Source organism: Aulonocara sp. 'chitande type north' Nkhata Bay, linkage group LG22 (genome assembly GCF_057382095.1).
Source record: "Aulonocara sp. 'chitande type north' Nkhata Bay isolate Kocher_YH1m ecotype deep benthic linkage group LG22, A_spYH_male_GT1.1, whole genome shotgun sequence".
Classification (NCBI taxonomy): domain Eukaryota; kingdom Metazoa; phylum Chordata; class Actinopteri; order Cichliformes; family Cichlidae; genus Aulonocara; species Aulonocara sp. 'chitande type north' Nkhata Bay.
Window position 1 is genome coordinate 202,214 of NC_141364.1, and position 25,432 is coordinate 227,645.

General features: G+C 40.3%; 2 protein-coding genes and 1 pseudogene across 2 annotated transcripts; all 3 read right to left on the reverse strand.

The window, feature by feature from the left end:
- Positions 1 to 684: 684 nt before the first annotated feature.
- On the reverse strand, positions 685 to 11,070 carry LOC147303070 (major histocompatibility complex class I-related protein 1-like). The gene is made up of 6 exons (XM_086281189.1): positions 11,007 to 11,070; positions 8,767 to 9,030; positions 7,599 to 7,877; positions 6,766 to 7,086; positions 2,778 to 2,876; positions 685 to 755 (listed from the first exon to the last, which is right to left on the reverse strand). The coding sequence occupies exons 1-6, from the start codon at positions 11,068 to 11,070 to the stop codon at positions 685 to 687; spliced, it is 1,098 nt and encodes a 365-aa protein (XP_086137315.1).
- A 4,134-nt stretch (positions 11,071 to 15,204) lies between these two features.
- On the reverse strand, positions 15,205 to 18,860 carry LOC147303071 (MLV-related proviral Env polyprotein-like). The gene is made up of 2 exons (XM_086281191.1): positions 17,562 to 18,860; positions 15,205 to 16,535 (listed from the first exon to the last, which is right to left on the reverse strand). The coding sequence occupies exons 1-2, from the start codon at positions 17,731 to 17,733 to the stop codon at positions 15,205 to 15,207; spliced, it is 1,503 nt and encodes a 500-aa protein (XP_086137317.1). The 5' UTR covers positions 17,734 to 18,860.
- Positions 18,861 to 22,251: 3,391 nt separating this feature from the next.
- Positions 22,252 to 23,840, reverse strand: LOC147303072 (uncharacterized; annotated as a pseudogene).
- Between the last annotated feature and the right edge of the window lie 1,592 nt (positions 23,841 to 25,432).

Consider the following 25,432-nt stretch of genomic DNA (forward strand, 5'->3'; position numbering starts at 1 on the left):
TTTTCGATTTTCATACCGCAGCCCCCCTGCAATGACTCCCCCCCCCCCCCCCCCCCCCCCCTCTCCAGGGGGCAGGCCCCACACTTTGGGAAGCTCTGGTATAGAACATGAAATATACAAATACGTTCTTCAATTTTCCTTATTTATAATATAATTCACCCTCCCCTTGAAGCAAGTGCTTTAAAGAACAACAAATTACAACAAATCTATAACATAAACCCATAAAAAATGAAAAATAAAAACAGATTTATGAAACACTAATACAAATACTATTTGTCAAATACACAGTACACCATAGAGTGAACATGTAGTTAAATGCTTGTGTCTTGAACTGCAGACAGGCTGCAGACATAGCCGCATTATTCCAGGGCTGGTTTTTAGCATGGGGAGGCCTAGCCAGGACCCTTACTGGATGCCGGTTGGAAATCAAATGTGCGATCCCCGCTCCAGTGGTGTGTATAGTCTTACCACTTCACTATCCAGCTGCCTGTCTAATGATGCAGACACTCTGACCTCAGTAAGACTGTTCCAGAGTTTGGCAGCTTCAGTCATCTCTATTTACAAGCTGAACATTCTAAATAATGAGATGACCTCTAATCCCAAAAGGACCCGACTGTGACTGTGGTTTGAAGCTTTTTTTTGTTTTTTTAATTTTGACTCAATAAGTTTGTCACTTGTGGCACTTTACAGTGCATGCTGCTCTGGCTCCGGTGCTCTTCTCCAGCAGTAGCTTCCTCTCTCTGGCCCGGCCGCTACTGAAATAGGGAAGGCATGATTAGAAGATGCATGTCAAACTGCCCTCTCCGACACCACACCCTGAACCTGCCACTCCACTCTTCCCCTGCAGCCAAGCCACCAACCAGACCCCGCCACAAACTCCTTTCACAGAATGCTTTAAAAATACATTTTAAAGGTGAATTTTAAAATCAATGTGTAGTGTAGATAGGCTGCTGTGTTTGTTTATGTGGTCCATGGATTCAGTCTCGAAACTTCAAAGATGTTGCCAGAAAACACCGCTAGTCCCACTAATCTCAAACTGATTGAGATTACAGTATTTCCACTCTTAATTTTGTAGCAATTTGTGGGATGTTTTTTTCTGTCTTTGCATTAACTATGGCTCGTTTCACCTGCACAACTGTAAACCACATTATTTCCTTAGGGATTAATAGAGTATGCTAATTCCCAGAGGTGGAAAGTACAAATACTTTGTTATTGTACTTAAATAGAAATTCCAGGTTTCTGAACTTTAGTTGAATATGTATTTTTATTTGCTTAACTTTTTACTTTAGTTATTTTATTTATACATTTTTACAAAAATAGCTTTACGTTCTATTCCTTACATTTTCAAAAGAGACTCATTACTTGGTTCAGTGTTATTGTTTATAGCATTTATACTCTGGGTTTAAAGTGGGTACTACTGTTAAAAAGAAATGAAAATAAAAGGGGTCACTTTTTCTCCTCCCTACATTTTTTAATTGTCAGGTAATGTCAGCAAACACACAAACTGTGTGCAAGGTGTTGGTATTGGCTGTTTTTATATGTCATGCTTCATTTAATTGAAGGAAGGATGAAGGAAAAAAATACATGCTTGATAAAAAAAATAAATAAATCAGCTGCCATCTACCAGGATGATGAAGATGAAACAAGGTAATTTCAACAGGACAATGAACCCAAACACACAGCCAAGGAACCGCTTAGCTGGTTTCAGAGAAAGAAAACAAAGCTGCTAGACTGGCCCTGCCAATCACCTGACCTGAATGCAAGTGAAAATCTATGGAATGAAGTAAAGGTTAGTTCATAGCAGGAGCCCACAGAACCTTCAGGATTTGAAGACTGTGTGTGTGGAAGAATGAGGCAAAATCACACTTGTACATTCAGTTTCTCCATAAAGGATGCATCTTTAAGCAGTCATCAACAAAGGCTTTATATATGAAATATTAAATACTTTTCAGTAAATGTGTAATTTCTCTTTATTACCCATAACTCCATTTGTGGACATCTACGGTTGCAAGTTTTACATGTATGGATTGTGTGGGCGGAAAAAGATTTACTTTGTGACATATTCAATACTAATTTTACCCATTATTTAAAGGTAAAGATGCTCATTGGCATTTGACAAACAGAAAATCTGAAGATGACATGTAAGGCCATCATTTTTATTCACATATTGGAAATGTGATGTGTTTTGATTTTGTATTTTCATTTTGTGAAACGTCCTGCAAAACAAACTAGTAAACTAACCATTTGTTATTCATGATTATGTTCATGTTGAATGGTATTATTGTGCAGGATAATCAGCTAATCTTGCCACACCGGTGAACTTACAGAAGGTGATGGACTGGTGCACAGCCACTGTGATGCTCATAGTCAGTGTAGCAGAACTTCATTTGTATTCTCAAGTACTAATATTATTTTATTATAAAAATATTAATATTAATACATTATATTAATATAACACAACCTTTCACTACTGTTGTATGAAAATAGATGGTAGAATTGTCCTTCAAGGAGCATCCTTTACCTTCTTACTTTAAGAACATTTAAGAGTACATCTTAAGTACAGCATTTCTGTATTTTTGTCACCTCGGTATTCAGCAACAATATAAATAACAATACAAAATACAATTTAATGCAGAGTAGCTAAGAAAAATTGCTTACTTACTTTGTTCAGTTCTTGTTTCTAAAATAAAAAGGGAAAATAATTTTTCAAAGTACAATAGATATTAGGTTTTTCAGTCTGAATTGGAGCATTAGTTCAGCCCCTTTGAATCTCTCACCTCTCATCTTTTTGTAAACAAAAAATCCAATGAGGATGAAAACAACAACAACAACAGGAGCCACCACAGCAGTGATGAGGATCATGTCAGACGGCTTCTCTGCTCAAAAACAAACACACAAGACAAAATGTGCACATAAAGTAAATAAATCCATCAATGCTGTATTATCCATGCAGTTAGTCTATAAATCACATAGCGGTGGGGGGACGAGACGACAGTGAAATTCGTAGATGAGGATCTCCTAATGTGACCACACATGCAACTGGATGGGAATTGATAGAGAATTTAGCCATTCCCTTATTAATATCACTTATTGATTTACTTTCTTCCTGGTTTTCTTATTAGTTCTCACTGGGTTCTCATTGGCTGTGCTTTATGAGTCACCATTATTGCTAAGCACCATATTAAAGACATTTATGCAAATTAATTGCTTAATGTTTAGTCAAATATTCAAGTATTTTGAAGGTATTTCCCCACTTTGTTGTAATGAGTGTTGGGGTTGTTACTCAAAAAAGTAATTATTACACAGGACCCTTTTCTTAAAGGGGTCCTGAAATTAAATGAAAGTAATGCATTACACTTGATGCTACATTACTTTCATGAAGTAAAATGACCTGAAATGTGCTGCCTCATAATTACCAGTTAACAATATAAAGCTATAGGCTACAATCCTACAGTCATGGTCCTGGGTGTTACCCAGCGTTTTGTGTTTAACCCTTGTATGGTGTTCGGGTCTGTGAGACCCGTGTTCAGTTTTTTTCAAAAGAAAAATTAAACAATTAATTATTTTTTCACGTGTAAATGTGTTGTGTCTTTCCACTCACTCCACTTGATTATAACTGATTTATTTATAACATTTTATATAAAAGAAAAACGAGAAGCACATTAATTCATAAATGTGATCTAACAAAGGTAAAGGGAAAAAATTAACCATGTTTGCTGTTCATATGTCTTGTAATTGGGATGAAGTAAACATCTGTTGAGTAATTTAACATAAAATTGTTTGATAGTGTTAATTTGGAAAGCCAAAACTCTAGCGGGTCCACCAGACCCATGAACACTGGCTGAGTAACAAAAATACGAACACCACACAAGGGTTAAATTCTATTTCCTGATTATTGGTTATTCTTGGTTTTGTTCTCTTGACAACATTTGTTGTTCTGGTCTCTAGTTTAAGTCACTGTCTTCTCTGTGTTTCATGTGTTATATTCTATCAGTATGTCTCTCAGTGTCAAGTTTGTGTAGCAAGCTGGAAAAGGCTACATGTTTATTGTTGTAAGAAAACCAAATACCCCGTTATTGTTTGTTTATTATTGTGACTTATTTTGACATTGTTATGCGTTGCCAGACCAAGATTATATCTAATTATGCCAGTAGATGGTGCTCTTGCACTGCTGTGGAACTACCAGAGAGACTCTAGCTCCTCTGTGCATGCGCAGCTCAGAAATAAATGACCTCAGGCCTGAGCAAGACGTTAACTTTGGTGTCCTCTCTATTAATCCACAGGTACTGACAAACCAACTTTTTAGCGCACAAACTGAGTGCAACTGAGAACAAGTGAAAGAACCGATAAGCGGGATTAAAATGCAGGAAAATCAAGAAGAACCATTTCTTCATTCTCATTCCTACTCAGATAATATCACAGATCTCAGTTAAACAAAGCAGATACACTAAAATTATGTGATTGACATTTTAACCCCTATTAAATGAACTCTATTTTTCACATAAAAACATTCCTAACTGTATTAAGTAACAGCTCACCAGTTGTGAAGCCGAATATAAATGACCAAGTTTTATGAATCATGTACATTGACGAAGTCTCAAATACAGAAGTTCCAGTATCACTTTCATGTGTATTTAAGCCCTGTGGTTTCCTTTGCCTGTTCTCTGTTTCAGTCTGAGTTTTAGTTCTTCTGGTTACTAGTTTTTGGCTTTTTTTTTTTGTAATTTTTTTGTCCCAGCAAATCAAAGCTGCATCGTCCAGTTAACCCTTTTTGTCCGAGTCCTGCATTTGGATCCTCATCCTCATCCTGCCACAGCACCTCACATGGTACATGATAAGAAGACTTCTTTCACTACGCGCTACAGACAAAACCTAGTGTTCAAACTGTCTAAAAAAGCAAAGAAAGAAATATGCAGAAGTCATATGTAACTGATCGTTACCAAAAGGACATTAGCTTTAAGCAAAAGCAGAGTTTACATATGTAGTGGTCCCTCGCTATAACGCGGTTCACTTTGCGCGGGCTCGCTGTTTCTCTGATTTTTTTGTGCAGTTTTACATGTGGTTTTTTTTTCACAGCACATTGTGTTCTGCATCCTGAATGGCTGTACACCATTTTCTTTTTTTTTTGTACACCATTTTCAATCACTCTCGTGCCCTGTCTCCTGTCCAGTAATGCATCCAGGTTGTTAAACAAGGGACCACTGTAACCACACATTTGAATTCTCAGTTCAGGCAATCTCAAAAGTCTTATGACACCAGTTGTTATGCAAAGGATGCTGCAATTAGATATAAACAACAACTAAGAATGAGGCAAATAATGTGTAATAAACCCAAACATCAGTTACATAGAATGAGTAATGTCATACAGTCTGCAGTAAACATGTCTTGTCTTTTCTCTTTATATATAGTCCTTTCTTCAGTTCAGCAACACAGTATAAAAAATCCCAGGAAACACTATTCTGTGTTCTCAAATATGTGAATACACACATTTCTGGACCTCCGACCCGCTATACAATATTGGTTTCCTCCATCCTTTTTATTGAAATGCTTGCACTGCACCGTATGACCAGTACACATTTATTTGAATTACTGTGAACTGCCTCACTTGACCTTATGCATGATTTCTGTATTAGAGTTTTGTTTTGTTTTTTTACCTCCAGTAGCGGGGGAACCTACCTGCACATAGAGCCATGCCCAAGAGCGGACTGACAGCAAAAACCTAAAACAGTGAGACCACGTGATGCTTTTGAGCTGCATTCTATCTCCTTGAAAAGAATACCATGAGCAATGTCCCACTCATTAATGTTAAATTCCATCCTGGATTAGTAAGGGCATATGGTAGAGTGTCCCTTTTCAACTGAACTCTAAGTTGCATAAAGAGACAATGTCAAAAGTCATGTGTACTTTCAACCTTCATTCCTCTAAAAATACATCATGTACACCTACAACTACTACCTTTATCTATTGTTTTGCTTTTGCTTTTGCTTTTTTTTACATTTATTTAAAATGCTACTACAACAAAATGCTGTATTCAAAGATGCCTGCCAGGACAACACAATACAAGAACCTTTTTTGGCATTATTACATGTCACTTGACCTGTAGGAACTGAAACTACAGCCTTTAAGCTCACGGTGAGAAACTTTCCCAGGTGACCTACAGGGTACTGTAGACTTTTTTTTGTTCCCCAAAAGAAGGAACACTTGAAGCTTTGTGGCTAGAACTACAACTTGTTGCTTTATTACTGTTGACTTCTATCCACCTTTCTGCTATGTTTGTTCTGGTTTTTACATGAGTGTACATTTTGTGTACTTTCTTTTTTGAGACTTTATAGCTGGTGGGTCTAGTTAAGATAGCATCAGCATAGTGATTATATTTTTAATCCTGCTGATAAATTATTAGATTTTCTCTCTTTTCCTCATGTAAATTATTGTGAAAGTTTCTGATGGTATATTTGGCTCTTTTGACTATTACTTTGACTCTTAGGTACTCTCAGTCTTACATGATGGTAACCCAGCTGTTTATTTGTTTTGCTTCGTTATTCGTGGAATTGTTGCAATAAGTTATTGTTCACTCATTTCTCCCTTATATGCTGAGTTTCTTTATGTATGGGTAACATAAACACAAATCAGTTTTACAACCTACATACAGTCCGCCAGTAGCAACAATCCCACTGTGTTTTAGGATCTGTATAAGTCTTTCCCACAGTTATTTCTGTTCACTCATCACAGTATCAGTAAAAAAAGAATTTTATTAGTTTATCTCACCTTCATCATCATCAGTTTTGTTTCTCTGCCAGTTGGTTCTGATTTTATCCAGTCTGGTGATGACTTCTTCACCATCAGGGAGCTGGAACACACAGTTGTACCTTCTCCAGTTTTTAGGTGTGACTGATGAAACATTCAAGTCAACACTCAACTGGAAAGTCCCATCATTGTTGGGGAGCATCTCTCCAGGATCTACACCTTCATGGATCTCTTCTCCATCTTTCCTCCAAAACATCACGGCTCTGTTAGGATAGAAACCTGTAGCGTGGCAGCTGACTGGAGAAGAGGGAGTCTTTTGGAGGAGAGACACTGATGGAAGAACTGGAGAGAGGGAAGAGAGCAAGACAATCATCATAGAGTGTAAAATTTCACAATAGTAGTAGAAAATAACTATGACTGAAACTCAAGGAAAGTTTTGAAAATCAAAGCAAAAATTAATCTGCAATTCAAAGGGGCAGGGATAGCTCAGTAGGTAGAGTGGTCGCCCCATGATCGGCAGGTCGGGATGTTGTTGTTGTTGATGTTATTATTATTATTATTAAAACAGAGTGAGCCATTCAAGCAAGAAGAATCATCAGCTTTATAGCGGCTGACATACTTTAAGCTAAATTTAAGCTAAATTTAACCCCAAACACACAGATATATGGCCATTAAGTTCTCATTAAACTCTTTGTTAAACCTATGAGTTTACTGTAATGCAAATGATGCAATTCAACCCATACATTTTATGGATTGAATTGCATAAAAAAAAGGATGTTGGAGAAATACCAAAAACCATTAGAGTATGCTAAATAAACACTACTGTAATCATGAAACTGTATAAAGTCATGTACCTGTTCTGTGCAGGGAATCTGTCCCATTCGTCAAGTACCTCTGCAGATACTTTGGACAATCCTGAGTGAGATCATTTTCAATGTCTTTTATTCTATTTCTGTCAGTATCCCATTTCTGTTTGGTAATCACAGCCTCTGGTTTCAGTGCGATCCATGTCCGTGTCTTCAGATCAAACCCCAGAAAGCCTTCTCCCTTATAACCGTACTGTAACACACCAGCCACTTCTCCAGTGTTTTCATCCCATTCACAGCCATCTATCCTCTGTAAAATGTGCACAGCTGAAGGGACAAACATAAAATAAATTATTGCAGTGAACTTTTGTTATTATTATCATTGCTGCCCCGAGACTCTGGAACAGTCTTCCCTCTTCTATTAAATCGTCTTCTCCTTGGAAATCTTTAAATCAAATTTGACAATCTACCTATTTTCCAAGTCTTTTGGATCTCTTTGACACCTCTTTTATTTTGTTTTAGCTGCTATTCTGGTCTTTTATGTCACTGGATGATGTGTGCATATGTGTACGTGTACACGTATTTTATGTTCATGTATATGTGCTTATGTATGTGCACATTTGCATGTACATATATATTCTTACAAACGTATATATATATATATATATATATATATATATATATATATATATATATATATGTATGTATGTATGTATATATCTTACAATGTTTTAATTATGTTTTTCATCTTATTTATTTTATCATTTTTTATTTGATTATATTATCCCTCTGTTCAGTACTTTGGATGACACTCGATGTCCTTTAAATGTGCTATATAAATAAAGTTGACTTGACTTGTATATTTTGTGATGAGATACTGCTCATCTCCAAGGTTTGTGTTGTGCTTATCATTCAAGTCAGATACGCTGTCAATCTACTTACCTAAACAGAATACTACAGCACATAAAAGTAGGTATAACTATTCAAATTACAAAGCAACAAAGACAAGAAGCTGAATCTTATTCTATCCAGGTGTCATCTAAAAGAGGTTATACTCAGACAAACCTTTTGAAAAGTTTTAAAAGTTTTAAAGGCAATTTTTAAAACCTAACTTAATTTTAAGGCAGGAAGCACAAAATTTAGATATTTTTTTTTCATCAGTCAGTTTCTATGATTTATAATGATCTGAGATTAGGAATAACAGAAAATACCACACCTTGGTTGAACTGCTTCTTCAAGCTAAAAATCGTGTCTTTGAAAAGTTTTGGTTGATCATCAAAACACTTCTTGTTGTACCACTCCCATTGCTGCTTGTCTTTTTCTAATATTTTGTTCGCCCAGTCCTGTTGTGGTTTTAATGTCTTGCTGCTGCTGTCGCAGTAACCAGTCAGGATCCCATCAACCATTAGTACACCCACAAACTCTGGGATGTTTGGAACCCCAGAAGATCCAAAGACGAAGTACTTCAGTGAGTGTTTCACTGCGGGACAAGTATTTGAAGTAAATAGAAGTAAATAAAACATGCAAACATTCACAGAAATATGAAGCATTCAGTCTTCTTTTAGCTGCTCCTACTTTGGGGTTCATCACAGCAGGTCGCTCTGCCTCCATCACACTCTGTCTGTCATGGTCCTGGGTCGAGCGACCCAGTGTTTGAGTTTTATGTATCTTTTGTATTCATTTGTAATCTAATTTAATTTGAGATTGCTGTTTAGTCCTTTGTTCCTTAGTTGTTTATGTCATCTCCCCCTGTACTAAGTCTCCCTGGTTCATGCGTCATGTCTGCGTGGTTATGTTTAGTTCATGTCATGTCTAATCCCCGTGTTTCCTGTTTTACTTTGAAAGTCTGTAATTAATGTCAGTGTATTCAGTTTCACTTCTCCTGTCCTGTCGTTAGGTTCATGTGTGTCACCTGTGCTCCCATGTGTAGCCACTTTCCCTGATCATCCCTCATGTGTATTTAGTCTCTGTGTTTCATGCAGTCTGAGTCGCGTCGTCTGTGTTCCCACCCTCCATGTCCTCACAGCCAGTCGGTACAATCATCGTCATGGTTTTCTGAGTCTCCTTAGTTTATCAGTATCTGTTTCCCAGTTTAGTTTAGGTTCAGTTTAGTCACGGTGTTTCTGCTTTTTGTTGAGACCTGTCATCAGCCACAATAAAGGCTCGCTTTCAGTTTAAGTTTACTCCGGTCTACTCTCTTGTGTTCGCACCTGGGCCCACCACACACACCACCGCACGGTCTGTCCCCTCAGATCGTGACACTGTCCCTACCATTCTTTTCTCTCAATGCTCTGCATGTACTAACACCCAATGCTGTGCTGTCTTAGTTTTCCAGTGTGGGTAAAACAGTTAAAACAAAATTTATTTGTTTACATAACTCTCATATGGGAAAATTGATTAGCATTTCTAGCATTTGGAGTGTTTCTTTATTAATTAATGCATTGTAATAAATATATTATCAAGTTAGGTTTGCTGTTAGCCGAATTTAGCTAATGTTAATGAAAACTATCACTAGCAAGTAGTGATAGTTTTCATTAATATTAGCTAAATTCTTGGTTAATACAAACTAAATAATCAGAAATTATTGTTCAGTTGCAATGTTGATCCTAGAGCAGCATTATTTTGATGAAAGGAACAACACCAACAAAGGGATATCAGACCATAAAACTCCCAATGTTAACTGTTACCTCCAGGCTCCCTGCTGACTTTCCATCTCCAAACCATAAAATGTACCAAAAAGGAATTGCCAATGTTCAATGTGTTTTTTAAGTGTAATGTCTTTACTTATATTCGTAAATAGACTTTAGTGAACATGATTTACAAAGGGATTATAGATAAAATTTAAAATGACCTGACCTGACCTGAACCCTTAAAAAAGACATTTTTAATGTCAACGATATTTTTTCAGTCTTAATTCCATCTTGTAAACCTTTCACTTTTGGTGTCATTCTTCTGGCACAAATCATTCCTGACACTCGTCTCCATCTATTCCACCCTGCCTTTCACCTCTTTTATGCAAATATGATCCAGTCACTGTGATTTCTCATTTAATTTGCAGGAAAAATGTCATTACATGAACTGACAGGACTGTGTAACATTTTTAAATGTTGATAAAGAAATACGATCTGGTTGAGATATTTGATGTGTTTGTCACAGCACTGATTAAAAATAATCAATAATGACCAACATTGGTCTAAAATAAATGTGTGTAAACAAATGGGAGCATTATTAATATTCATTCTTTACAAAAAGTCTTTAAAAGGCTAAATCATGCATGAAATTTATGAGAACACTATTTAACTACGCAGTTCTGTACCTGTGTACGGAAAAACTTTTATTCTACCCAGGATAAAGAATCAGAGTTGCAAAACCCCCCCCCCCCCCCCCAAAAAAAAACCGAAAAGAAACATTGTACTGAGATCAGACTGCGATCCAAGATTTAAAAGTTGTTCTTACCTGCAAATAAATCACAACATAAGAGAAGCAGCAAAAATATCTTCATACATGCTTTGTTCTTCATGTTGCGGAGGCATAAAGAGGCATTGGAGGATGTGTCCCCAAATCCAGGAAGTCCTCTATGTTTCAGAAAGTGTTTCGAGTGTTGGTTTTGTTGTGGATAGGCGTAGCTTTGGGTCATGTGGTGTCGGTAATAGTAATAGTGATTGCTATATCACCCGTTCACATCCTGAGGGAATTTTTGTGAATGAGTGGGTGATGGGGGAAGTCGACTTTTGCTGACCGCTCAAGCTTAGAATGTTTTTGATCACTGTTTTTCTACGGGTTTTAAGGATTTGATAACAAATAAAGGAGTTTTAACCTGGAACTTTGACTTACGTTTTAAACAGCGGGCGCGTCAACATTATTCCCCTATTCAGCTGCTCGGCGACTCAAAGGCTTGACAGTCGCCAATAGGTGTGATTTATGAACTTATATAAAGCGCAATGGATTCCAGCAAAATTTGCGTGTTAGTGTGTTCATGTTTCACCTGTGACATGAGGAGCGTGTTCTCATGGATTTTGAGAAGATCTCGTTCAATAAATTTGTACATACAATGCTTGTGAATAATGAAACCTGTAAGTACTAATATTCACGAGACTTTTTTTTTTTATTCCAAGTTGAAGTGTTGTCGGGTTTTCTGTTAAGCTGGGCTTTGTGTGTAATCTCATGTAAAAAAAAAAAGGCATTCAGAGGTCACATAACTTTTTACACACAAAGTTATCTCCATGTGTGCCACCTGCTCAAATCAGAGACACTATCACATGATGATGATGATAAGTGATAAAAATCTAAGAATAACATAAAACCAGAAAAAGAAACACTATTGAAAATCAGAAAATAAATGGAAAACTTACATGTAATGATTTAAATGAAATTTTTTGTCACGGCTGCCGAGGCGAGCCGTGTGGATTTAGAAGGAGGACCCAAGATGCAGGCAGTGGATGAGATACCGGTGGTTTTATTTACAGAGGTGTAGTGGCAAACAAACAGTGGGGCATAACAAACAACTAAAGACACCTAAACTGGGAGAACTAAAAATAACAGACCTGGGAGCATATGACAACGGATGATGAATAGCAGAGAGACGCAGACGAGGAACAGGACACCGTGGAACACAGGGTAACAGACTGACACAGAGTTACACAGACTGACACGGAGGAACACAGACGAACCGGCAACAGGCAGGAGAACACACAGGGCTAAAATACACACACCAGTAATCAGGGGATGAGAGACAGGAGGGCAACACAGCTGGGAGGAATCTGGGCTGACGGGACAGGGGAAACGTAAACTGATCACACTCACATATGACACGGACCTTCACAATAAAACAGGAAACTCAGATACATGGAACCAGACAAGACATTGAACTAAACAGACAGATTCACAAACAGATGGGGAGACACCATAGACAGACAGATACAGACGCAGACTCAGAGGCAGATCGAAAATAACACAGAACTTAAACAATCATCATCTAGAAAATGATAACAAACTAAAAGCGCTGGGTCACCGACCCAGGACCATGACATTTTTTATTCAAGTTAATTATGTTATGGCTGAGTGTGCTCTAGGTTCTGCTATGAATCTGTGAGTTGACGGCTGTGCATTTAAACTGGGTCCATTAAAAAATAAAAAGGTTGCTCTCACAGTCTAAAGGAGATGTGGAAATCTCCTTAGTCTCTCAGGAGATCAAAGGTAAAGTTTATTAATTTCATTGATAGAACAGCTATTTTTGGTGTGTGATCTGTGTTGTAGGAGCTTCAGTTCCAGAAGTATTACAACATTTATATATTCTTTTCACCACCAAATGAGTACATATGAATTCCTGTGACTATGCAACATAACATTTGCACTACTGTAACTGGACAGCTGCATTTTATTCATTATTTGACTTTGTAATATTACCCCTTTGGAGCTGTCTGATAACTAGGCTATAAATTCTAACAAACTGAAAAATCTTTGGAATATAAAACATTTTAAAGACAAAAGCTAATATTATCTCTTCTTAAAGTAAGAAGAGATATGGTATATTTCATGTTTCATAATCATTTGGGGTGGTATAACAGAAATACTGCACCTTCACTTTGATTGAACTGCTGTTTCAAACTGGAAATCAACTCTCTGAAGAAGTTTGGCTGATCCTCAAAACACTTGTGCTTGTACCAGTCCAGTTGTTTAGGGTGTTTTTCTAAAATTTTCTTCACCGAGCCCTGTCTTAGTTCCAATATCTTCTTGCTTACTGCTATGAAGTAACCCATCTGAATACCATCAACCATCAGCAGACCAACAAGTCCTGGGATGTTTGGAGCTCCAGAGGATCCAGCAACAAAATATTTCAGTGAGTGTTTCACTGTAGGGCAATGTTTATAATGTTACTAAATAAATCAGATGCACAAACAGTATTAGAGATATGATTCTCCAAAAGTTGATTCTGTTCATCTGGACGTAGCGTTTTGTGGGTGAAATGTTTCGTCACTCATCCAAGTGACTTCTTCAGTCTCAGCTGACTGCAGGTTTCCCCAATCTTACAAACAGTACATTTACATAATGACTGAAACCAGCCCACTGAAGGAACAATGGGCTGGGAGGTCAGTTCCTTAATCTTAATTATGCAAATTCTCATGACCATTGATCAACAACCATTCACCAAAACCCACTGATCAATGGCCATTAGTATCATTCACAGAGAGTTGGGGAATGGCTGCAATCACAGCATGTAAGATGGCGAAAGACATACCCTTAGGCCCCCTCCTCGATTCAGAGATGGTCTTTCCCTTTTCACGTAAATGGCCTCCTTGACTCCGCGCTCAAACCAGCATTCCTCCCTGTCCAAGATGTGTACATCCTCATCATTGAAAGAGTGTCCACTGGCCTGTAGGTGTAAATAGACTGCAGAGTCCTGGCCTGACGATTTAGCTCTTCTGTGTTGTGCAATCCGCTTCGCCAGAGGTTGTTTGGCTTCTCCAATGTATAAATCCTGACAATCCTCCTGGCACTTAACAGCGTACACTATGTACATCTAAGGGTACATCTGTCACCATCTTACAATGCTGTGATTGCAGCCATTCCCCAACTCTCTGTGAATGATACTCATGGCCATTGATCAGTGGGTTTTGGTCAGTGGTTGTTGATCAATGGTCATGAGAATTTGCATAATTAAGATTAAGGAACTGCCTTCCCAGCCCATTGTTCCTTAACTGGACTGGTTTCAGTCATTATGCAAATGTACTTTTATAAGATTAGGGAAACCTGCAGTCAGCTGAGACTGAAGAAGTCACTTGGATGAGTGACGAAACATTTCTCCCACAAAACGCTACGTCCAGATGAACAGAATCAACTTTTGGAGATTTACTTATCCTGGATGATTCATTGAGTTATCCAGGCTGCGCCCTTCCTCTCACCCAGCTCAGACTACCTGTTGGGTCTAAACTCAGACCCCGCTGTATCTAAGACTTATTCCCATGAAAGAAAAACAAGGCAACAGTGTTCGATCGATTTCTTGCGCAAGGGAGGCCCCCTCATCTGTGTCCAGCACGACAATGAACCCCGATGGTGGCCTCCTCTCGCTGCCTTTTATTGACAAACTTCAAACAATAGTTTACAAAACACCTCCCCCTGCAACCCCCTTTGGTTACAAAGACAAGGCGCTGTATGTAAATGTATTCACTGGGTGTGTGTGTGTGTGTGTAGGTGTGTGTGTGTAGGTGTGTGTGTGTGTGTGTGTGTGTGTGTGTGTGTGTGTTCCTGCTGATCAAAGGGTCATAAAACCTAAAAGCAGGAGCAACATCCTTGATCATAAAGAGGGTAGTCTCCCCCACACCCAATGCATGGTTTACCATAGGTAACACAGTGAAACCATACAAAGGGTAGGAAGCTCTACCAAACATCAAACAGATCTTCAAAAGGACGTTCCTGTGATAAAACACTTCAACCTCCCACCCAGAACCTCGAGAATCTGGGGATGGGAGGAAAGAAAGAATTCCTTTCACAGAGTTAAAACAATGGACAAATGGTAAATATAAAAATGACAAATGTTTAACTATTTACTCTAACATTTCCCTCCTGTTTTGTTATTTTTATGTTACAAATTATTCCTATGTAGTATATTCTCAGCCATGCACCTCTTGCTTAACATTTTCAGTGCAGGCGTCATTCATACACAGGCTTCTGTTATGTCAGTCATTTCATATTGTTGTAAGAGTACATAATTAACAAATGTATCAGAAATCATTTTAGTTAGCAATGATCTTATACACGGTAAAATGCATCCTATACATAAGCAAATCAGTATCAATAGTCCAAAAACAGGAGTTAGTACTTTTAAAAGGAGATGCCACCAAGGACCAGACAGTAACCACGCCATCCAGCCTTGTGGTGCATCTACTCCTGGTGTGCTATTCATCATGTATTTCTGCAATGTGGTTAAATTCTGCAGTGCTTCATAAATGTCTCCTCCACTTGTATATCCATCTGGTATGAACGTACAACATGTTTCTCCTATCAATTTGCATACTCCTCCTTGCGATGCAGTTATCAAGTCCAAAGCCAGTCTGTTTTGCAAAACCATTGTTCTTATGGCCTTTTGCTCCTCTGCTAAGGCTGTTCCAAGGGTCTGGGTCCAATTTATGTGTCTCAGTAGTGCATACCTGTTAATTTCTACATGAGTTCCAACTTTCCCGACCCCGATCCACGGGAACAATCCTTGTAAGAATTTGGCTCCAGGTCCCCAGATTCGAAACTCCCAGGGGACCTCACTTAAATCTGTGAGCTTTGTGCTTGCACTCTGTACGTCTCTCTTTGTCTTTGATCCTGGATGATGTTCTATCCTCTCCATGAAGAAAACATGATCAGATAATTTCACGAGTGCACATAGACCTCCCCATTTTGCTGGTAAAGATGGGTAAGCCTTATGTCCACATAAGAAATACCAATCTGCTAACACCCTCGTACCCTTAGGTGTCGGTGCGATTGTTGAGCATTTGGCCACATCCTGTCTTCCTTCAATAAGTGTCATTTGGTACGAAGTGTCAAATGCACAGTCTGCTGTTCGTTGAATCTCATCATTTGCACATCTGGCATTCTTCAAACACGTCAGACAGCTAATTCTGTTCAAACGGGGGCAAAAAGAATAAGTGACGTTGCATAGATGCCATGGCAAATCTCCAACTTGGGCTGACCCATTGCCCTTGAAACACATAGGTAACTGGCCTGCTTCCAGTTTATTTAACAGTATGATGTCCGGAAGTGGATCAGGAACTTGGGGCCAAGTCAGCAGATCTGTCTTACCAGAGCAGTTCACCTTCCCAGCTACTGGTGAATCAATCTTCCCATTCAGGTTCAGGGGAATTGAAAAGTTGGCAGTGTTCCAAGTACGTTTTACTCCTGGATGTGTTGCTAAAGCAAGCAAACAAACTGTCTCGCTCTCAGTGATGCTATATGGCCACAGTCCAGAAGAATGTGTAGACAGTGGCATGTGTGCACATGTGTGCACACATTCAACGCACATATTAAACAAATATGTAAGACTGCTTTCTTCCATTTGCGCAACATCTCTAAAATTAGAAATATCCTGTCTCAGAGTGACGCTGAAAAACTAGTTCATGCATTTATTACTTCCAGGCTGGACTACTGTAATTCATTATTATCAGGATGTCCAAAAAACTCACTGAAAAGCCTTCAGCTAATCCAAAATGCTGCAGCAAGAGTCCTGACAGGGACTAGAAAGAGAGAGCATATTTCTCCTGTTTTGGCTTCCCTTCATTGGCTTCCTGTTAAATCCAGAATTGAATTCAAAATCCTGCTCCTCACATACAAGGTCTTAAATAATCAGGCCCCATCTTATCTTAATGACCTTGTAGTACCATATCACCCTATTAGAGCGCTCCGCTCTCGCTCTGCAGGCCTACTTGTTGTTCCTAGAGTATTTAAAAGTAGAATGGGAGGGAGAGCCTTCAGTTTTCAGGCCCCTCTTCTGTGGAACCAGCTTCCAGTTTGGATTCGGGAAACAGACACTATCTCTACTTTTAAGATTAGGCTTAAAACTTTCCTTTTTTCTAAAGCATATAGTTAGGGCTGGACCAGGTGACCCTGAATCCTCCCTTTGTTATGCTGCAATAGATATAGGCTGCCGGGGGATTCCCATGATGCATTGAGTTTTTCCTTTCCAGTCACCTTTCTCACTCACTATGTATTAATAGACCTCTCTGCATTGAATCATATCTGTTATTAACCTCTGTCTCTCTTCCACAGCATGTCTTTATCCTGTCTTCCTTCTCTCACCCCAACCGGTCGCAGCAGATGGCCGCCCCTCCCTGAGCCTGGTTCTGCCGGAGGTTTCTTCCTGTTAAAAGGGAGTTTTTCCTTCCCACTGTCGCCAAAGTGCTTGCTCATAGGGGGTCATATGATTGTTGGGTTTTTCTCTGTATCTATGAAGCGCCTTGAGGCGACTTTTGTTGTGATTTGGCGCTATATAAATAAAATTGAATTGAATTGAATTGAATTGTGCACAAGCATAACAATTGGTCTTGTTGTTTATGTGAGCGGTTGTGTTCATAAACTGCCACCAGTAGTTGGTTGAAAACCCATGCGGGTACTGGGTGTGATTTGCTCTGTCCCAATGCGCTCCTGTCATCCCACTCAGGGTCCACAGGCACAAGAAGGCGAACAGCACATTCCCAGCCATTCTAAGTTGGGTTCAGGATCCGTTGGTTTCTTCACCAGGATTGAGACGAGAGGTCCTAGAGATATACTCCCCCCTTTGTACCGCTGGCCTTTTCACCATCACCCAGAGTCGGCCAGGAAGTGTGTTACCTTCTTGCAGTGCGCTTGATGTATCCAAGTGTTCCTTTCAGCGATCTTCACTGCTGTGGGCGTCGTCAGCAGCACCTGATAAGGACCTTCCCACCGTGGACTGGACCAGCACTTCCTCTTTATGGCCTTTATCAGCACCCAATCTCCAGGCTTCAGGCTCTGCTCCTGCGGAGAAACAGAAACATCTGGCAGATCATTTGCTCTCATGACGTCTTTACTTTTAAACATTTTAAGCATCCAATCTGCTAATGTGTTCTCCTCTTCTGCTTTTCTGTCATCACTACAGAAAACTGGAACTCTAAATGGTCTGCCATATATAATCTCAAAGGGTGTCAGACCATTCTCTGTTGGAGTAATCCTCATGTACACTTTAACTAATTCTACACAGTCTAACCATGTCCTGCCTGTCTCTTCCATTGACTTCCTAAGTCTTAGCTTTACTGTTCCATTAGTTCTCTCTACCAACCCTGCACTTTGTGGGTGATATGAACAATGATGTTTTAATGTTATCCCTAGATGTTGTGCCATTAATCCAATCACTTCATTTACAAAATGTGGACCATTATCACTATAAATGGTCTCTGGAATCCCATGTTCTGGGATAATATTCTTACATATTGCTTTGGCAACCGAAATGGCATCTGCTTTTCTAGTTGGTACAATTTCTACCCACTTTGAAAAAGGGCACACTATCACTAAACAGTATTTATAGTTGTTACAGTTGGACAGTTCTATAAAGTCCATGTGAATAACTTGAAATGGGTGACTGGGTCTAGGGAATTTCCCTCTCTTAGGTCTCAAATTACCCTGGGAATTGTGCTTGCAACAAATCATACATGACCTGCAAAAATTTTTTGAAAAGGTATTAAATCCTAGAGTATAAAAATGTTGCTCTACTGCTGCCATCATCCCCCCTGTGGAGACATGGCAAAGCCCATGACTCAAAATAGCAGCAGTCTTATACAAATTCTTAGGCAGTATTGGTTTATCACACAGATAATAAACACCATCCTGCAAGCTCGCTCCTTTAGTGAGCCACAACTGTTTTTCTGCAGTAGGTGAGTGTGCCTGCATGTCTGCTAATACATCTGGTGTAATAGGCAACGTCTGCTGGTGTTGCACCGCGAAAATATGAACACCATGTTCTCCTAAAGCTGCCTCTTTTGCGATCTTATCTGCGAAAGCATTCCCTAATGCAACTGGATCTTTCCCTCGGGTATGTGCTGCACATTTACAAACGGCAATTCTACTGGGTAACAACACTGCGTCCAGCAGATTTTGCAAGAGTTTGGCATGTTCTACAGGTTTCCCTGTTGAGGTTGTCATACCTCGTCTTGCCCACTGTGCTGCAAAGAAATGTAATGTAGCGAATGCATACTGACTATCAGTGTATATTGTCACATCTTGTTTCTCTGCAGCTTTACACGCTTCCGTTAAAGCTACTATCTCTGCTGCTTGAGCAGACATAGAACATGTTAGTTGTCCTGCACAAATAACTTTCTCACCATCTACTACAGCAAAACCTGTTTTAGCCTGTCCCTCTGCTGTTTTAAAACTTGAACCATCAACAAACCAAACCTTTCCCTCACTTAGTGGCACATCCGTTAAGTCATCCCTCGGCTTACACTCCTTCTCAACGTGTTCTCTACACTCATGAGGAGTGCCCTCGTCTTCTGTTGGCAAAAGGGTTGACGGATTTAGAATTGTGCACCGCTTTATGGTAATGTGTGGTTGTGATAGTAAGAGTGACATCAAAGACAAATGTCTTGCAGGTGACAGAAATGTCATTTTAGTCTGCAGTAGTAAAACATCCACCTCGTGTGGAACTAACAGTGTCAAAGGGTGAAATAAAACTATTTCCCCAGAACATTGAACGGCCTGAGCTGCTGCACACACTGATCTCACACACGGAGGCAAAGCACAAGCAACTGGATCTAACCTTTTAGAATAGTAAGCTACTGGCTTCATTTTTCCCCCGCTGTCTTGTGCTAACATTGAAGTCATAAAATGTCCTTTGCAGTCAACTGTTTGGACAAATGGCTTTTTATAATAATAATAATAATGGATTGGATTTATATAGCGCTTTTCAAGGCACCCAAAGCGCTTTACAATGCCACTATTCATTCACTCTCACATTCATACACTGGTGGAGGCAAGCTACGGTTGTAGCCACAGCTGCCCTGGGGCAGACTGACAGAAGCGAGGCTGCCATATCGCGCCATCGGCCCCTCTGGCCAACACCAGTAGGCAAGTAGGGTAAAGTGTCTTGCCCAGGGACACAACGACCAGGACAGAGAGCCCAGGAATCGAACTGGCAACCTTCCGGTTACAGATGCGATTCCCAACCACCTGAGCCACGGTCGCCCACAATCAGGCAATCCTAACACAGTCGCGCTCGTCAACAGTTGTTTCAACGTGCAGAATGCCTGCTCTCCCTCTGGAGTCCAAGTTAGACTATCTGACATAGCTAAGGACTCACTGTACATCATGTCCAACAGTGGTTGACTTACTTCAGCAAAATTTGGTACCCATGAACGACAATAATTAGTCAGTCCTAGAAATTGCATCATATGTTTCTTTGTCACTGGCCTAGGAGCTGCTAAAATAGCTGCTTTCCTTTCTGGGTGTATGCTTTTTCCTGCTGAACTAAGCTGGTGACCTAGGAATTTCACCTCTTCCTGTACCCACTGTAACTTTGAAAGCGATGCTTTATTCCCTGTTTTTGCCAAATGTGTCAACAGTGCTATAGACGTAGTTTTACAATTTTGTTCTGAGTCAGACGCTATCAAAATATCATCCACATAAACTAGGATCTGTGAATGGGATGGTATCATGAAATCAGACAGACAATTAGTTATTGCTTACATGAAAAGGGTCGGACTGTCACAAAAACCTTGCGGTAATCTAGTGTAGGTATATTTTTTACCTTGGTATGTAAATCCAAACCAACCTTGTGAATTCTCATGCACTGGTATGGAAAAGAAAGCATTACTCAGATCTACCACTGTGAAATATGTCATCTCTGGTCTTATCTGATTTAACAAGGTATGAGGGTCTGGGACACATGGTGCAATACTTTCTACAGCTTGATTTACAGCCCTCAAGTCTTGAACCATGCGCCACGATTGAGAATCAGCTTTTTTTACTGGAAAAATGGGCGTGTTACATGCTGCATTTGGGGCTTCTACCAGTATCCCTGCTTCAATCATGTCTTCTATTACAGGCTCAATCCCTACTTCTGCATCTGGTTTAAGTGGATACTGTTTCACTCTAGGTCTATATGAGGTTTTAGGCTTTATTACTACTGGGTTTGCTGTTTTCATTAACCCTACATCAGTCTTTCCTTTTGACCACAAAATGTCTGGAATCTGTTTAAGCTCAGGGTGATCATTTAGATCTACCATATGTCATTCTGCTACTTCATTCTGACTTCCCTTTAAGTGTGTCTGAGGTGGTGCATGTGTCACCCACCCCAGCTTCTTACGGAAGATACTGCTATGCGTGTTTGTTTCCCATCCCCCTCCACATGGCTGCCATACATTTGTGTGCTCTCCCTGCTCCACTAAAAATGCTAAATCTTCCCACTCAGCTGTGCTACACTTAGTTAATGAAACATGTGGCACCTTTCCTTTGAAGAGTTGTCGAGCTGCTTCAGAAATTATTACACTGCATCCTGCCATTTGTTTACCATCAGTATATACAGCTTTTACAGTAATTCTTTGAGGACCCAGTTTCATTACTTTGTCAGTGTAAGCATCATCAGGTCCTGGTGTTGTTTTAAACCTAAGTGTGATGTGCATCTCATCTGGCTCCTGTCTATCATAGCCCTCAGTTAATCTCTCCTCAGCTGTGGTCAACATTTTACAGGTTATCTGATCTGGCCTGGAAGTTGACAGGTCAAGCGTCCAACAGTAATGTACATCGCTACTGCCCTGGTGAACCATTGCTTCTGCAGTTTCTCCTTTTCCTGCAGTTATCATTCCAACAGTCGTGGGAATGATTGAGATTCCAAGTTTTACCATCATGTCTCTACCCAAAAGGTTCACAGGGCATGTTGGACACATTACTACTGAGCCCTGAGCTGTCTCTCCAGTGGATGGATCTCTGATCCATACTGGCTTAGAGATCCTATGTTGATTTAACTGTCCGTTTGCAGATTTTACATAAATGACACCGTTTGAGGGGTTTATTCCTGACACATGGTCCCTCAGGACGGTTTTATCTGCTCCTGAGTCACATAAAAACTGTATAGTTTTTCCCTGCACTATTAATGTGCGAAAGGGTTTCACTTCTTTCCCTGATAAATTCAACAAAACCTCAGTCAAATCTATGGTTTGGGGCACTGATTGTTGTTTGTGGCAGTCTGATGGGGTGTTTGAACATGCATGTGTATTGACAGTGGCAGCAGATACTAGTCATTTATTATATGAGGGGTTACGTGGACCTGGTCGTCTATACTCCTCACGTAGGTCCTCAAGGCAGTCTCTAATGAAATGACCTATTTTCCCACAGTTGTAACACCTTTCATCCCTTCTCCTCCGTTCTCCTCTAGCCCTCCAATTACCTCTATCTCCTCTACCTTTACTTTGTCTAGTCTGCCCCTGAAAAAGTACCTGAGGCTCTTCATCAACATAAAATGTGGCAGCATTCACTGTATTCTGCAATTTTTTCTATATAGTTTTAATCACATCCTGTGCATGCTTTGCCCAATTCATACATTGAGTAACTCCATCTGTGGTGTGATTTACATTTTGCTTCCTAATAAAATCTGCAATGGATGGATGGAACCCACTCATTAAGGCATGTTTCAGCTGCTGTTGATAGGGGCCTGCTACGTCTGCATCTTCTTCAAGTCCACTATGCCTCTTAAACACTTCCTCCAATCTACCTCTATACTCATGAACGTCTTCTCCTTCCTTCTGTATGCATTGTGAAATTTTTGTATAGTCTGCAGTTGTTCTAAAAGTATTTCTGAGACGATCGTACACTCCATTAATTTGGACAGCGAGACCTGCATCTCCAAAGGGCAGGGTGTTATCACCTGGCCCTCTGCCCGTGTACTGTCCTCTGACACGGGTCCAGTTATAAGTGAGACATCTCCTAAAGGTAGTCTCAGTTTCCTGTCCATTTAAACGGTACGAGGAACAAAGCTGTCTATGTCGAGCTATAAACTCATCAACATTAGTCAATGGGTCTCCAAGGCTCTTACAAGCATCAGCACATTCAGACTCGGTCCATGGCCGGTAAACATGAATAGTGCGGCTATTATCTGCATCCACTCCAAAATGCGGGTTAGCAACCTCTACCATAGGGTAAGTGCTCACTTCATGGATTGGATCAGGAGAAAAACTTTCTTCATCTTCACACTCTGGGGCTGAAACACCATGTGTTTTTTTGTGTTGTGTCAGGGATGGATATGTGGTTGTAACATTTATGTTCACTTTCTTTCCTTTCTGTCTCCTCTCTTGCCTAGTCTGTCTTGGACTCAATGTTGCTCCTAATACCTCCCCATATTCAGCCTTTAATCTGTCCTCCACTTCTGCCTCTGCTCTCTCACGTTCATCTCTGGCTCTTCTTTCTGCTAACATTCTTGCTCTTTCTAATGCTTTTCTACGGTGTTGTTCTAGAGTAGTTGCAGTGGATTGAGCTGTAGTTTCGTCCTCTGGTTTCACAACTACTGCTTGCAATATTGCTCTTTTAACATTCTGTGCTTCTCTCCTCCTCTGAGCCTGCTCCAGCCACAACTTAGCAACTGCTAACTGCAATTCCTTCCTCCGCTTCGCTTTCCCTGTTTTACCTGCTACACTTACAGCTATTCTTTCTACCAGCATTTTACACTGAACTTCCACTAATGTCCCTTCAAATCCATATTTCTTACGCCAACAACCTACATACTGCGTGCTGCCTGGTGAAAATTTCTCCATGAATTTTACATCCCCTTCTAAGGCAGACTTACACATTTTATTCCCCATTATAACAATTTTCTCAAGTTTGCGGTAGGCAACGCCTTACTCCAAAACCCAGGCTATGTGTACACAACAGGTCACAGAATTACGTTAACACCGCTTTAGGTTTCCTTCTGTGTTGCTGCGTTCACTTTACTGGCACTCATACACACGTACGTTCATTCACACTGTTTATAGGCCTGTAACTTCTGTTGAAAGCTCTCAAACGCCCCAAATGGCGGAGAATTCAACCTTCAGACACTCTCCAACGCCCCAAATGGCGGAGATTCCGGACTCCGAACCTAGGTTCTCTCCACGCCCCCAAACGGCGGAGAACTCTCTACGCCCCAAACGGCGGAGAAGCCTGCGTCTCTCTCACGCGGCTAGCGTGCTCCCGGACTCACGTTTAACGCACAGCCCGTAGCCGCTCTCTATTGTTTTGGGTCCACGTGCGCTCTCGTGACCAGCGCTCCCCCGGACTCAAACGTTTCACGCAGAATCACGGTGACGCGTTTCTAGGATCCACATTCATTCACACGGTTATAGAGACGCTCTCTGATTGCTTACCGTTGTGTTGCGTTTCGTTCACAGGAGAGTCCTAGAATCCCGTCAGTCGCCGTCCACGAGGGGAGTTCAGACGCTATTCCACCGGCCTGGTCGCGAATTTAACGCTCCAGGGCTTTGTCAGGCGTCCTAACGGCCTGGTTGTCGACAGTCTGCGGCGTGTCCTCTCTCTCCTCAGTGTGCGGCGAAATTCTCGGAATCCGGCTCGAAGGACCAAAAAATGTTGGGTCTAAACTCAGACCCCGCTGTATCTAAGACTTATTCCCATGAAAGAAAAACAAGGCAACAGTGTTCGATCGATTTCTTGCGCAAGGGAGGCCCCCTCATCTGTGTCCAGCACGACAATGAACCCCGATGGTGGCCTCCTCTCGCTGCCTTTTATTGACAAACTTCAAACAATAGTTTACAAAACACCTCCCCCTGCAACCCCCTTTGGTTACAAAGACAAGGCGCTGTATGTAAATGTATTCACTGGGTGTGTGTGTGTGTGTGTGTGTAGGTGTGTGTGTGTGTGTGTGTGTGTGTGTGTGTGTGTGTGTGTGTGTTCCTGCTGATCAAAGGGTCATAAAACCTAAAAGCAGGAGCAACATCCTTGATCATAAAGAGGGTAGTCTCCCCCACACCCAATGCATGGTTTACCATAGGTAACACAGTGAAACCATACAAAGGGTAGGAAGCTCTACCAAACATCAAACAGATCTTCAAAAGGACGTTCCTGTGATAAAACACTTCAACCTCCTACCCAGAACCTCGAGAATCTGGGGATGGGAGGAAAGAAAGAATTCCTTTCACAGAGTTAAAACAATGGACAAATGGTAAATATAAAAATGACAAATGTTTAACTATTTACTCTAACACTACCAGATTACTAAATCAAAAAATTCTCATTTAATCTGCACTAAAATTAAAGAAGGCTCTACAGCAGGACTGTGAAGCTTTTTCATTTATATTTTGACAAAGATTTTTGGCTAAAGGACCAACATGGCTGATCTGCTTTGCATGTGCAAATTATGAAGAATGTCCAAAAATGAAACTATTAATATTCAACCTAAATCTTTGAAA